Genomic DNA, 14,489 nt, shown 5'->3' with positions numbered 1-14,489 from the left:
ATTTGTTTTTCTTTACAAAAAAAAAATCAACACGATATCACACAAGTTTGGAAGATCGAATTTGACGTGACGAAGTCAATACATTCAACGATATTATCCCTTTGAAGAATGCAAGTATACATATATACAAATAATATATATAAGCATCTAACACTCTTATTTTTACCCTTGCAATATTCAATATCGTTACGTTTAAGAGTGCTGAATTATAAAGGTTAAAATTCTTATGACTGGTTCAAAGTCATTTAGGAAGATGATTTCCCGAAAAAGTAAACCGCTTTGTCGGTTGATAGAAATATAACTTATCATCACCAGACAACCCTTTCGTTCTTAACAATAAAATCATTAGGAGTCATATGTTAAATAAATGTTTCTTTGTGCAGCCCCCATTGTTGTGAATACATCTAGTGACTTTGCATTCCGACAGACCCTGCCAATTCTAGAACAGAGTTTTTACAGGCCAGCCAAAACTATAGCGACTGCGCAGAGCGTGAGGAACAGCGCCACCATCGGTGAAAGGGCTGTAGCGAAGCCACCCGGTGGCTGTGTGGGCCTTTCGGTTGTGACGGCGTCGATGCCGGGTTCGCTGTGCAGCACGGTGCGGCCGTAGATGGGGTTGACGGGGCGGTGGTTGTCGTAGGTCCGCAGGAACGTGTTGTTTGGTCCCGGCTGGTCGCTGTAGAGATCTCGGAACCTTTCCAGCTGCGAAGCAAAAATAGAAAGAGAGAAAAACGTTCAAACACTCGTAAGCCATAGCCTGATTAATCCATCAAGCAGTTTCGTATCAACATCGACAAGGCATATAGCACACGACCATTCAAGGAGTTTTACTACTTCTCCTATTTGGAGCGGAGCACTGAGGCACCAGCAGCTCTCAAACTATCCAGACGTGCTGCAGAGAAAACCTCTTATTGACAACTGAACATCGAATCGAAGCGGGCATCCTCCCACATGAGTACACTAAATAATTTACATCCATTCGCATTTTCACCGTCACTTCTTTATCAAACCAACTATTGTAGTATCGAGATAACTCAAATCCTGTCTGGTGGATCAACAAAATGTACGTATGTAACTCGATCTTTCATATTTATATATATCGTTTTCAATATTCATAGGTCAATGTAGACTCCGCTCCATCGCTCTTCTTAAATCCAAACATTAGTCAGGTTCGTGAGAATTATTTCTCACCAAATGTGTTTCCTGTCGTCCAAATTATGTACCGTTTCAAATCAGTTGTAAATGCACATTGTGGGGGTGGGACTTGCGTTTGTGTGATGTGTTTATTAACATTTAGTTTGTATTTCTTGACCGTAATTCACTTATAGTTCCTATCAAGTCCAGACTCTGCTACTTAAAAAAAGGTAATCAAATCTATGACCTAAAATATACAGGGCTCTCTGATGATTACCTATAGTGCACAAGAAGGTGTCATGCGTCGTTAAATGAAGAAAATGATTACACATCCGCTGTCAAAGGTTATGTCTTTGATGACATCAATTTGTTTGTCTGTTTGTTTGGTTGTATGTTTGTTTGTGTGTGTGTGTGTGTGTGTGTGTGTGTGTGTGTGTGTCTGTTTGTCTGTTCTCTCACCTTGCAACTTTGAGCACATTGATTGTGACGAAAAGAAAGTGTTAAACTAATTTTGCAAAATATTATGGTCATCATAATAGCAGTCGTAATTTCGTTTGCCCCAAAATAAGTATATCGCCCATTCCTAGATTTTCAAGATCATTAGGCAAGGGCGATGGACGCGTCTAGCCGAGGTGTTCTTAAAGAGGAAATCCAGTCCAAATATAAGTTAGTCTGATAAGAAAGAGTAAAATTTTACGAGTTCAATGGTGAAATTTTGACTGAAATCGGATGAAAAATAAGGAACTTATGACATTTTGAAGTTTTGCTAATTTCTGCAAAACAGTTCCTGTACAGTGGATGTGAATTTGCAAATGAGTGAGCTAACCATGTTATACCCTCACAATTTTCCATTGATCGTGTACAAAAAATGACTAAAATTCAATGTTTCTGTCATTGAAGTCTGAAACATGATGTTATTCCTGGTTGAGTATAAACTTCAGAATAGTGATCAGTTAAATATACAAGGATTTGAGCCTCAGGCGTAATTGCGTTTAAATGAAAACCTGGAAATTTCAAAATTTTATATACAGACTATAATATGGTAAGTTGTGAGGTAATGACATGCTCACTTTGCCATTTGTATATTCATATTGACTGTTCAAAAACTGTTTCCCCCCAAAATAGCGAAACTTCAAAATGTTATAATTTCTTTAATTTTCATCCAATTTCAATAAAAATTATACCGTTGAACTTGTAATATTTTACTCTTTGTTACCAGACGAACTTATATTTGGACTGGATTTCCTCTTTAGGAGACCTTCGGATGATTTACGGACTGTTACATTTGAACAACTGTAAATTACTTATACTGAAAACAGAGTTTCAGAATTTATAGTGATTGGAATGAGGAATAAGAATGTTTTCAAAATTTATAACAAATTGCAATGAACAAGGATGATGACATGGCAGCCTCACCGATGCACGAGTTGGGGCTCAAGGAAGCAGAATAAAATAAGAAGCCATGCATAGATTCTACACAGGTGAACTTGTTAAAGCAAGCGGTATCTATAACAGAATCATACTGCGTATAGTTCTGAAGTATGTGAGGCTCCTATGTCAAAACACTGTTCAGACTAATTTAAGATTTTTAGGAGTATTGATTTCTCTGCTCAACGGTCACAATTATACCTAACTTCCACAAAAATTTGGAGCAGTCGATTTATGTACTATATGACGTGAAATTATGAAAATGGTCTCGAATGTCCCTTTGAAGGGATCGCATAGCTGTGGTTGAGGCCTGACTTCAGGTTTCTAACATTTTTTGGTCAGATAATGAGAAACCTCATATGAATAAAGAGAATGTAATTCCAAGAGAAATTCAACGTTTATTTGATGAAAATTGGTTTTGAATTGGCCGAGATATCCAAAACAGAACAGTCCTAATTAAAGGTGGGACCCACCTTTTATTATGATCGCTTTGTTTTACTTTGTGTTTTTTAAGTCTCAGGCATTCCAAAACCTATTTTTCATCTAACAAACATTTAATTCCTCTTAGAATGGTATGGTCTGTATTATTCCATGAGTGGTTTATGGTAGCTCGCAAAAAAAAAAAAAAAAAAAAAAAGTTATAAGCCCAATTAATCCTCATTTCCACCAATATCTCTTTAACTCACTTGAGATTCTGAGATCACGATGGGAGTGTGAAAGACGTTCCAGATGACGGTCTCGTAGCAGTTGGGGACGGTGAGGGAGCCGTTGTAGCGCCAGAAACCGGTGAGGTCAAAGGGCATGATTGATCGGAGGTTGAAAGACGGCAGGTTCCCTGTCCCGAGGCTCTGTCCCGCCATGGACACGTTCCCGAAGTAAGCCATGAAATTCTCGAAGGCCGTGTTGTTCTCGTTTCCGAGCTGTCTCAAGACAACATGTTACATTTTGATAAAGCGTAAATCTAATGCATAAATCACAATACGTACGTGATTCAATTTTTCAAAAGGATATCCACCACATTAATAGATAAAGTCTCAAAGAAAGAGAGAGAGAGAAAAAAAAAAACCCTCTACAAAACGTTTCAAAAATGACAAAAATCGGACAATAAGGAAAATTTGACAATTTGAAATTTCACCTCATTTTTTTTTCAAATGAGCAAGTTGATGTTGTAATTTAACTAAATCTGTAAGTATTATACTGCACTTACTGAACTTTACTGTACTGTATTTTATTACTGAATAAATGTATGAGTTGAATAAATAGTCTTACTATAAGGTCAGGTTTCTTTCCCTTTGAAATACAGTATCATAGTGTGGAAACTCTAGGGCCTATAACGAGATCCTTGGACCAAGACAATGTGTTCTTTATATCAGATATTTTGTTATATCAGCAGTTAATAAGCAAAACAAAACAAAGGAAATGAATCATTGGAACCAGAGAAATTAGTTTATCATGTAATTTATTCTGTCAGATCTCATATATGGAGCTTCCACTTCAGAGCTATTATAGTCAGGGCCCGAGTGTGTGCTGGGATGCGAACTAACATGACCCTACACGGCGATTGTATATATAGGCCCCAAACATCATACAACCAAAACCTGTAGTGTTCTCTCTATTGTACATGTGTGTGTGTGTGTGAGAGAGTGTGTGAGTGTGTGTGTGAGTGTGAGGGTGGGGGGAGGTGATATACGAAGGTGTCAGAATATGCAGTGAAACATCGTGGTCACATTCAATGGTTGCCCTTCCTTAAAATCAGGTCACGGTTCGTCGGCCATTTTGTTAGTTGTTCGATTTATAACCCAAAAAACTACAACAGATACGATCGATTTGCACACAACAAACACAAAACTTGCGAATGAGAATCTGACTTTGAAAATTGCCTACAACGTCTCGCAGTGCCCAGGCATGTGTGTAATCATTCTGGGCTTATTCTACTCAAACCGACGTCATATAAATCTGCGTGCGTATGGCACATTTTTTTATTTCATTATGATTATCATCCTAGTGTTTGGCCACTAATTTATTCTTTCGCGGGGACGTGTTTCTTTCACTTATGTTGTGCCAGCGAGTACACTAGTTGACTCATGGTAGTTACTGACCACTGTGTTAAAATGATGACATCATTTTGGTTGTATGTAGTCTTTAGGTTTCCACCCTTTTAGTGAGATAATGAGAAACCTCCCATGAAATATGGAAGAACACACAATTCTATGAGGAATTCAAAGTTCATTTGATGAAAAATGGTGGTGAAATACCTGAGATATCAAACAACAAAGATGTCTTGAGAAAAGGTGGGATCCACCTTTTTGTTTTTGGATATCTAAGCCATTTCAAAACCCATTTCATTTAATGAACCTTAAATTCTTCTGGAATTGTATGCTCGTTAATATTTCATATTATAGTGGTTACTTATTATCTCGATAAACGTTAAAATCTGAATCCCCATTTCAACCAAAACTATACCATCCCCTTAACAATTAATTGATAATGCAGCAGAGAGAATGAAAGAGGAAGATAAAAAGAATGATATTAATAACATATATATATCATACGCTAGGTACTGAGGTGTATGCAAAGAGGTATCTCCAACTGTTTACTAGTATTCGCGTACCAATTCCTTGTCTGTATGATACTAAGTGGCACGTTCATTTCCCGTCAACACTGTGCAAGCAAACATAATTATTGTCGCGCATTCTCGCGTAACCTGAGATCTTTTGTGGTTTCTACGGTTCAAGGTCATCAATAAGCCGATCAAAAATCTACAGAAGATGATGATAATTATATGCTACATTATTAGTTTTCGTCAACTCACATCAATGAAGAAGCCGAGCACAGTCACCGCATCGAAGTTACCCGATGTCAGAGCAGACACCAGATCGCCATACTGCGGATCATAGTGGACCATGTGGAGCTATCGAATCGAAATCAAATCAAATCAAATCAAATCAAATCAAAACAGAATTCATCACAATCAACTACACTGTACCCTGCATAATACATTGATCAATGCAGGACCCCTTACGAGGCAGAACTTATATATAGGGTCCATTGGCAACGCATGTTAAAAGGAGAATTATGACAGGTAAATAGTATCCAACAATGTTGTCTGGCTGTGTAATCTTGGTTCATGAGACCTCAAAAAAGCATTGAAAAGATAATGAGATTGACAGACGAATCAAGAAAACTGTAAAAGTACACGTGAGGAAATGATTTACAAAGACATTAATGATTGTGGCATTATTGCCACAAACTATTTGATTATCAGGACAAAATGCCAGGGAAGCAGAAACTTGTCACTGCGCAATTCCACTGCGCAGTTTGACCCGAGGAGCAGAGAACATGAAGTTGGCGTGGGTATAGGTCCTGTATAAACGCGCTTCAAAACGACTTTCATCGCCACAGAAACGCCTTTCTGGCTCTCACGCGCTTGAGATCACACTACTGTCTTTTCGGCGTTTCAGAAAGGCGTTTGTAACCCCTTAAAGGGACATTCCAGACGATTTTCATAATTTCACATCATGTAGTACATAAATCGACAACTCCATGTATAGATTTGTGGAATTTATTGTGGTTCTTGAGCAGAGAAACAATACTTTGAAAATTTTTAAACAAATTACACTGAACAAGGATGATGACATAGGAGGTTCACATATTTCAGAAATGTAGCAGTGTAATTCCATTACAATACCGCTTGCTTGCGAGTTCACCTGTGTATAATCTATGCATGCCTTCTTCTTTTGTTCTGCTTCCTTGAGCCCCAACTAATGCATTCTTTTGGTGACTCTGCCATGTCATCATCCTTGTTCATTGCAGTTTGTTCCAAAATTTTGAAAATATTCTTATTCTTCATCCCGATTATCACAAATTCTGAAACTCTGTCCTCAGTATAACTAATTTATAGTTGATCAAATGTAAAAATCTGAAAATCATCCGGAGGTCTCCTTTAATCAAAATGAAAATGTCTGTCGAAATGCATTATAGAGATTTCATTTTCTTCGTTCGTTTGTTTGTTTGTTTGTTTGTTTGTTTGTTTGCGACAGTCATTCCTACAATAAGCAACGGTAACTGATTAGACAACTTTTCACAAGAAAAAAAAAATGCGAATGTAAAGATGCAAAGTACATGTATCATTCACAACAGTCTTGAGAAATGACGATTAGGTAATGCGCACTGCATTGACATTCAAATTCAAATTCAAGATATTCTTCCGTCGAGATGTTTTCATTGCAGTTGATGGACAAAATTGCCTTACATCGACGTAAATAAGCACTGAATTGTTCAGTGTTTTAGTAGTAGCCATGATTAAAAAAGAGTCATGGGCGTACATCCTCCAGCAGGATTCGAACCTACGACCTCCTGATCTAAAAAAAAAAAATAAAATAAATAAAAAAAAAACTCGTATAGGATTTAACTAATGAAAAAATGTGCTTGTAGACACGCGCTCAGCTTGGATGTGTGTGTCTGTCTGTATGTGTATGTCTATCTGTCTTTCTCTCTTTCTGTCTATCTGTCCGTCTATTTTCCTGTATGTTTGTCTTTCTGTCTGTCCGTCTGTCTGTATGTAACGAGTGGGTGATTGTTTATTTGCATGATACTATAGGCATGTTCCCTTACCTCGGCGGGATATGAGTTACCGTCCAGGGTGTGTTCCGATCCTCGAGAGTTCAACAACCCCCAGTGGAAGTGGAACTGCGCCGCGGAGTACGTGGTGGGCAGGGAGGCTCCTGACAGATTGTAGGTGTGGGCGGGTCCCAGGCTGATCGTAACTGTGAGTAGGAGAACAGGTCGGAAGATTGCCATGGTTACGACACATCAATATTCAAGTACGGAGAAGTTCGTCACTGTTCATAGACTTGACTGGCGTCAGATGGTATTGAGAAAAAAAAAAATATGAGAAGACTAACATAAAAGATATTGTATACTTTCGTCGGAAATGAAATGAAACGAAATGAAATGAAATGAAATGAAATGAAATGAAATGAAATGAAATGAAATGAAATGAAATGAAATGAAGTGAAGTGAAGTGAAGTGAAGTGAAGTGAAATGAAATGAAATGAAATGAAATGAAGTGAAGTGAAGTGAAGTGAAGTGAAGTGAAGTGAAGTGAAGTGAAATGAAATGAAATGAAATGAAATGAAATGAAATGAAATGAAATGAAGTGAAGTGAAGTGAAGTGAAGTGAAGTGAAGTGAAGTGAAGTGAAATGAAATGAAATGAAATGAAATGAAATGAAATGAAATGAAATGAAATGAAATGAAATGAAATGAAATGAAATGAAATGAAGTGATATTGCAGTGTCATTTTATATCTTAGTCGGATGATGCTCTATTTCCTTCCGCAAGCTTCAGGAATGATATTACGGCCTATCGACTTTGCTTAAAGGAGACCTCCGGATGATTTTCAGATTTTTACATTTGAACAACTATAGATTAGTTATACTGAGTACAGAGTTCAGAATTTAACACTATTGCAATGAACAAGGATGGTGACATGGCAGCCTCACCATAAGAATGCATGAGTTGGGGCTCAAAGAAGCAGAACAAAAGAAGAATGCATGCATAGATTAGGCCTATAGACAGGTGAACTTGCAAGCTAGCAGTATTGTAAATGGAAATTACACTGCTACATTTCTGAAATATGTGAGGCTCCTATGTCATCATCATTGTTCAGTGTAATTTCTTTATTTTTTTTTCAACATATTGTTTCTCTGCACAAGGACCACAATAAATACCACAAATCTACACATTGAGCTGTCGATTTATGTACCACATGAAGTGAAATTATGAAAATCGTCTGGAATGCCCCTTTAACAGTATTTTTGAAGAGCTTAGATGCAAACCAGATATATACTCATCTTTGAGATATTTTAGGTTAAATTTGCTGAAAAAAAGGAAATCAACTGAAATATATGTGATAATCAATAATGTATTATATTCAAAAGCATTTCTTGTTCTAAAAGTATGAGATATGATTAACTAAACGAGAATATCGTACTTTTGTACACCCATTGCGAGGTAGAAAATAAACGTTCTTCTGAAACCCGTCTGGGTACTTTTGTGACGCAATATTGCCCTAAGACTTAATGGCGTCATAAGTGGTCTTCATATTTTCACAGCGGCCTAAGCGTGCGTTAATCAGAGTACTGGGGCCTGTTTCATGAAGCTGTTCGTAAAGTTACGAACAACTTACGTGCAACTGGTGATCAATTCTCATGTGGTATACTTATCAGAATTTCCATAATTCAGCACAAGAACTGATCACCAGTCGCTCGTAAGTCGTTCGTAACTTTACGAACAGCTTTATGAAACACCCCCCTGGTTGTATTCACTTTTGTATCCATGTAGATATCTCAAATTCTATACAACCAAACTACTCCAAAATCACAGGATATGCTAAATAGCTATTACCTAAACATCCATATAAATTTGGATTAAATAAATTATAGAGAACTGTTGGTATCGATGACGAACTGCATGTCGTCGCTCAAACAACTCACTGTCACACTTCGCGAGCTTTGCGGCGTACGCTGCTTGCACAATCTGAAATCATAAAGAAAGGAATTCTGAATCAGAAATTGATACTCACTGTCCTACACATTTTCAAACGCTTAATTTTTGTGAAACGGCTTCAAAATCAGACTCTCAAAGTAATGATGCATGATAGCAAGTTAAGCTCCTGCTCAAATTAAAGACGTGTAACAGCAATCCATAGAATGTGTACAGGATTGTGTGCATTGTCTAGCAGGCCAGCTTAGCAGCGACTATTCAAACAGTCAGCAAGGCGAGCGCGCCGCTATCAGAGAGAGAACCCCCCCCCCCCCATCCCCAGTGATCATGGAATGGTTAGAGGAAATCCACTGGAATGAAAGTTAGACTCTAAAAAAGAGAAAAAAAAGATCCCTTCAGAGCGCCTAAAAATTACAAAAGTTGGATAAGAAATAAGGAAGATATGACATTTTGTGGCAGCGAATTAAATTTGATTTGATGAAATCCGTTTTTCTTCTAAGGTTAAAAGCAAGCTCATGATTTTCTCCTATTTTACCATGACTTCTGTCTTTCTGGTACCCTTCATTGATCCTTTAAATCTAATGTCTTGCATGGTCAATTCTTCTGTTGTATAATTTGTCGTTCTTTTCTCTTTGTCCATCATCACCATTACCTTTACCATCTTGATCTCCATCTTCTCTTCTCTCCTTTCCTCCTCGTCCCCGTCTTCCTCCTCCTCCTTTACCCCCTCATCTTCCTCCACTCCTCCTCTTTTCCTCCTCCTCCTCCTCCTCCTCCTCCTCCTCCTCCTCCCCTCCTCCTCATCCTCCTCCTCCTGCCCTCCTCCTCCCCCTCCTCCGTCTCCTCCTCCTCTCCTCCTCCTCCTCCTCCTCCTGCCCTCCTCCTCCTCCTCCTCCTCCACCTCCTCCTCCTCCCCTCCTCCTCATCCTCCTCCTCCTCCTCCTCCACCTCCTCCTCCTCCTCCTCCCCTCCTCCTCATCCTCCTCCTCCTCCTCCTCCACCTCCTCCTCCTCCCCTCCTCCTCATCCTCCTCCTCCTCCTCTCCTCCTCATCCTCCTCCTCCTGCCCTCCTCCTCCTCCTCCTATATAACTCTTCCCCCTTTCTCTTCCCTCCTCCTCCTCCTCCTCTTCCTCCTCCTCCTCCTCCTCCTCCTCATCTTCCTCTTTCTCCTGTCTGCATACCTCCGTGACCACCGTTGCTAAGGTCCATATTGGGGTTGACGTCCGTGTAGCCATCAAGCTGGAAAACGCCGAGATCCTGGTTGATGACAGTGGAGGTAACGATGTCGATCGGCGACTGCCGCTGACCGTTGCAGACGGACCCGTTCAATTTGTACCAGTTTTCGGGACCTGCGTGGAATAAGAATGAAAGATACATTGTGTTATAGTTGGTCATGGTTAGAGATAACTGGCAGAGTGAATTATGAAATCAGCAGTTCTCTCTGAAGTCGAATCCATTGCTGAAGAAGACATTAGTATACTATATCCTCAATTTTGTAGGTCTTTCTTGTATATCATAAATATATATGTGTGTATGTGTTTGTGTGCATTACAACCAGTCCTGGGAGGGATTGAATTTATGGCCAAGTGGTACAATACGTAATTATACACCTACATACACATGGCTCGACAATAGCAGTGTGTCGCTCGGCCACTATTTAAAAGACAAAGAACAAAAAAGTTTACATCTTTCATCGACCCTATTTTGCAACTAAAATTCAAACTGGATATCTATGTTATGTATGATATATAAATTTGTAGGCACAATCTGGCTGCGTGCTTTTACATGCGAAAGCATATCAATGCAAATACATTTTAATGTCTTGAAATACAAGGAAGAAATCTGACATTTTTTTCTCTCTCTCTCTTACATACACAAAACTGTAGGGATGAACTTTTCGCTCTAAGGCAGTATTATCAAATGGAATATATGCATTTGGATCCAAGGTATGCTACTGAGTATACGGTTTGTATGTCAAGGAAAATAGCGTGCAAAAGATTCGGAAAAGTGAAGACTGTTGTACATACCGTATGGTCCTGCCGAGTAGGTCCAAGCTGTGTTAGAGAAGAAAAAGAATGCAAAAAGAGAACAATCATTAATGACAGTCTAATAATCCTTTTCATTTTTTTGCATCACAGATGCAAAATGGTAACAAAATAACAATGTATTTTTGAATTCACCGTCACTGACAATCATCATTATATTTATGCATGCTCGTTTACTTAATGCTCTTAGCTCTAATTCCATAATTGATCATCTTGCATCAAACATCATTATAGTAATATAATAGACATACAGTGTAAATTTGCGTTTCCACAGTAAATATCAGAAAATTTTGAAGGTGTATTAGACCTGTTGGGAAACTGATCTTGGCTTACAAAGTAAATCAAGGAATCAAAATAAGCAATCAATTCAAAACTGGTGAAATCATCACTGTCGGACATGATCGTTGAATTATCGATTGTCACACGTTTTTATCGAATATCTGGCGTAAGCGCACACGCAAATTAAAAAAAGAAGAAGATAATATTGTCATAAATAAACAACATCAGACCAGACTGTCCTTTTGGTCTGTGCTAGTCCAGAGTACTGGCCGATTTCAATCATCCGCGTTCCCCTCGCTAGTATACACCCATAATTAGGCCCACGCATGTTTAACGACACACTCAACGCGCGAAACCGCTGATCGCCCACACTCCACCAATCGGTAGTCAACATTTTGTACAATTCAGACGCCATCAACGTTCGTAGTAAGCACACTGCTTTGCCTCTAATGCTGGTTATTAATACTGGTTAAGTTGAATACAGTCCAAGCAGTGGACTAGGACTGTGCAAGTAAGAATGGAAATTATTTTCTGAGTTGATAAGCTGAGCTTCTACAGCTTCTTTCATTGTTCATTGACAAGACTATATGATAAGTTGGTGTTGAAAATACTTTGTGTTTACAGCGACTTTATGCAAACAGTAAAAATAAATATAGTAACAATGTTTCTTTGTTTGTTTGTTTGTTTGTTTGTTTGTTTGCTCTAATATTGCAACGCTGACTACGCGATTTGAATGTGATAACGTTATTACTTCATTCAGAATGCGGACGTGACTGTCCCTACTATCCATGATTAACGTTTTGTGAAAGCATGAAACTTTATAAGTCCTCCAATTCTCTTATGTATGCAGAGTCCGAATTTAACATAATCTTTGCTATCATGTTCGTCTCTATGTGCGTGTCTCTGTTTCGCTTTTGTTGTGTTTTATCAATCAAGGTCATTGTGAGCATTGTGTGGAATCTGCAAGTGGCTGTGAAGTTTTTTGAACACCCTAAGACATGCGAGAAGAGTATGGGTCGACAAACCGGTGCTAGAAAAACAATTTAATATCAAAAGGCACGCGAAGGGAGCCCTGATGCAATCAAAAGCAGGAAGTCAACAGGGTTACAATCTTAACTCACAGCACCCTAGCCTCGGGGGATAACGTGAACAGGTGCCAGACCCAAACTGAGCTACTGTTTCTAAAAATCATCGTGACGCCCTCTTTCGATGATTAAAGTCGCTGCATTCATGTCGCGCAGGAACATGATGTGAGGAGTTATTTGCTTTCGTGACGGGGCACTAGTAGGAAGAGCTTAGCGCTATAATGTACAGCAAAGACGTTCTGATGAGTGATTATACCAGATTGCAATTGAAAAGAAGTACGAAAAGTTGAAGAGACCGCTGAGTGTGGGGAGATTGACACTTTTTCTGGCGACCTTGTGTCTTTATTTTCCTGATGGGATTTTAGCGTCTCGCAAATATACTTATTGTTACACCCGAATTCTAAGTATTGTCATGCTATATTGTATCCTGCAAGGAGGTCACACTATTTGGCATCGCATCTAGGCTGGAATAGCACTAAAGAATGGATTTTATTTTTTCAATCTGCTTTCAGGTTTATAAAGAGAAATCATTGTATCACGAAAAGGGACGGAAAGAGACTTCAGAATCATAAACTTATAGACAGAGCGATAATAAATAAAAAACTAAAGAAAAAATTATTGGCCGAGTGAAAGCAAAGCAAATATGGAATCAAAAGGTACTATTTTTTTGCCTAATATAATAAATCCCGGACCTACAAATGAAAGACAGAGGGAAAAGGAGAGATAAAAAAAGGAAAAAAGATGACGATATCATACAGATCTGGGTGTGTACACACTGGTCATATCGATGAGTTTCTTTATTGGGCTCTTTTATGCAAAAGAAATCCATTCTCATGCGTTGCAGACTCAGTGAGAAGAATAAAAAAAAAATCCCCAAACAATGTTTTCCATCATTCTTTCTTGGCGCGGAGTAAACAGGCTAACTGATTTTGGCTTCATGCCACTAGCTATTATCTTTTACCCCTCCCCGCGACATTAGGTACAGCAACTTCCTCGTAATCCTTACAAAATGGCATGAAAAACACACACACAAAAAAAAAAACAAGAAATGGATATATCTCTACACACGCGATGAGCCAATAAAATTACGTCAAGCATGCATGGGGACAAAAAAGTCACATGCCCAAAATCAAACAAAGATTTACACAAATATAAAAACAAGAAAAAAAAAAACCTAAATCATTATTCTCTGGTACTCGGCAGAGATGGGAGATAACTTCATGACTTTTGTCTTTTGACTGTCGTTATGTTTGTATCCATAGCGCTATAAGAGCTTGTATCAAATAGGGCACTTCACATTGGCAGCTGACGTCATGCATCTGGATTTCTAAAAGGCTACACATCACGAATACCCTCATTCCCATTTATTATTCCATCTACATTTTAACTGCATTTATAGTTTCATCGATAATCTCGTTTAGTTTCACAATGCAAATTGTCAATCGGTAGAAATTGCTCTCCTATTTATCTCATTATAGTCACTGGAGGTAGAGCGTTACGCGCATTGCACCGGTCACCAAAATTACATCTCAACATTTTAGATGGTGGTGGTGATGGTGGTATCAATGTTTGTTAATTTCTGTTCTTACCAATAGATACCTCTTCCGCTTACTGTCAGGGCATTCACCCATTCTAGGAGTCGATGTTACCTGAATATATCCCCGGTTTTTTTTTTTTGTTTTTTTTTTCAAGGTATAATGCACAGTATCTCATCGGCAGTGGTATCTTTAAACTGGTTGGCTGGCAAAACATATCTTTTCCAGGTAAATCAATTTTGGCCTTGATGTTTCTTAGATTGACCATGATGCCTCGCTCTGCTAGTCTCGGCGTGTTCTCCCCCACCTAGTTTATGCTCTATGCAAAATTCACTGGCAGTTTACAAAAAATAAGAAGTAAATGTCGGGTACACCATCAGACATTTCATAGAATTCAAAGCTACCAAGGTCCAACGGGAGGATGCAATCATTATCCCATTCATCTTCCCAAGATCAGTCCAATGCTCCTCCGCAAT

General features: G+C 38.6%; 1 protein-coding gene across 1 annotated transcript in view; it reads right to left on the bottom strand.

Moving 5' to 3' along the window:
* Window positions 1–350: 350 nt before the first annotated feature.
* Window positions 351–14,489, bottom strand: part of LOC140240112 (carbonic anhydrase 2-like) — a 63,655-nt gene continuing 49,516 nt past the window's right edge. Inside the window, exons 2-7 of the mRNA XM_072319921.1 lie at window positions 11,097–11,123; window positions 10,251–10,418; window positions 7,177–7,328; window positions 5,375–5,473; window positions 3,249–3,482; window positions 351–702 (exon numbers count right to left, since the gene is read on the bottom strand). Coding sequence (XP_072176022.1) covers window positions 454–702; window positions 3,249–3,482; window positions 5,375–5,473; window positions 7,177–7,328; window positions 10,251–10,418; window positions 11,097–11,123 — 929 coding nt within the window. The 3' untranslated portion in view covers window positions 351–453. The remainder of the gene's footprint in view (window positions 703–3,248; window positions 3,483–5,374; window positions 5,474–7,176; window positions 7,329–10,250; window positions 10,419–11,096; window positions 11,124–14,489) is intronic.

This window comes from Diadema setosum, chromosome 16 (genome assembly GCF_964275005.1).
Source record: "Diadema setosum chromosome 16, eeDiaSeto1, whole genome shotgun sequence".
Classification (NCBI taxonomy): Eukaryota; Metazoa; Echinodermata; class Echinoidea; order Diadematoida; family Diadematidae; genus Diadema; species Diadema setosum.
This window is presented reverse-complemented; position numbering and strand designations above follow the sequence as displayed.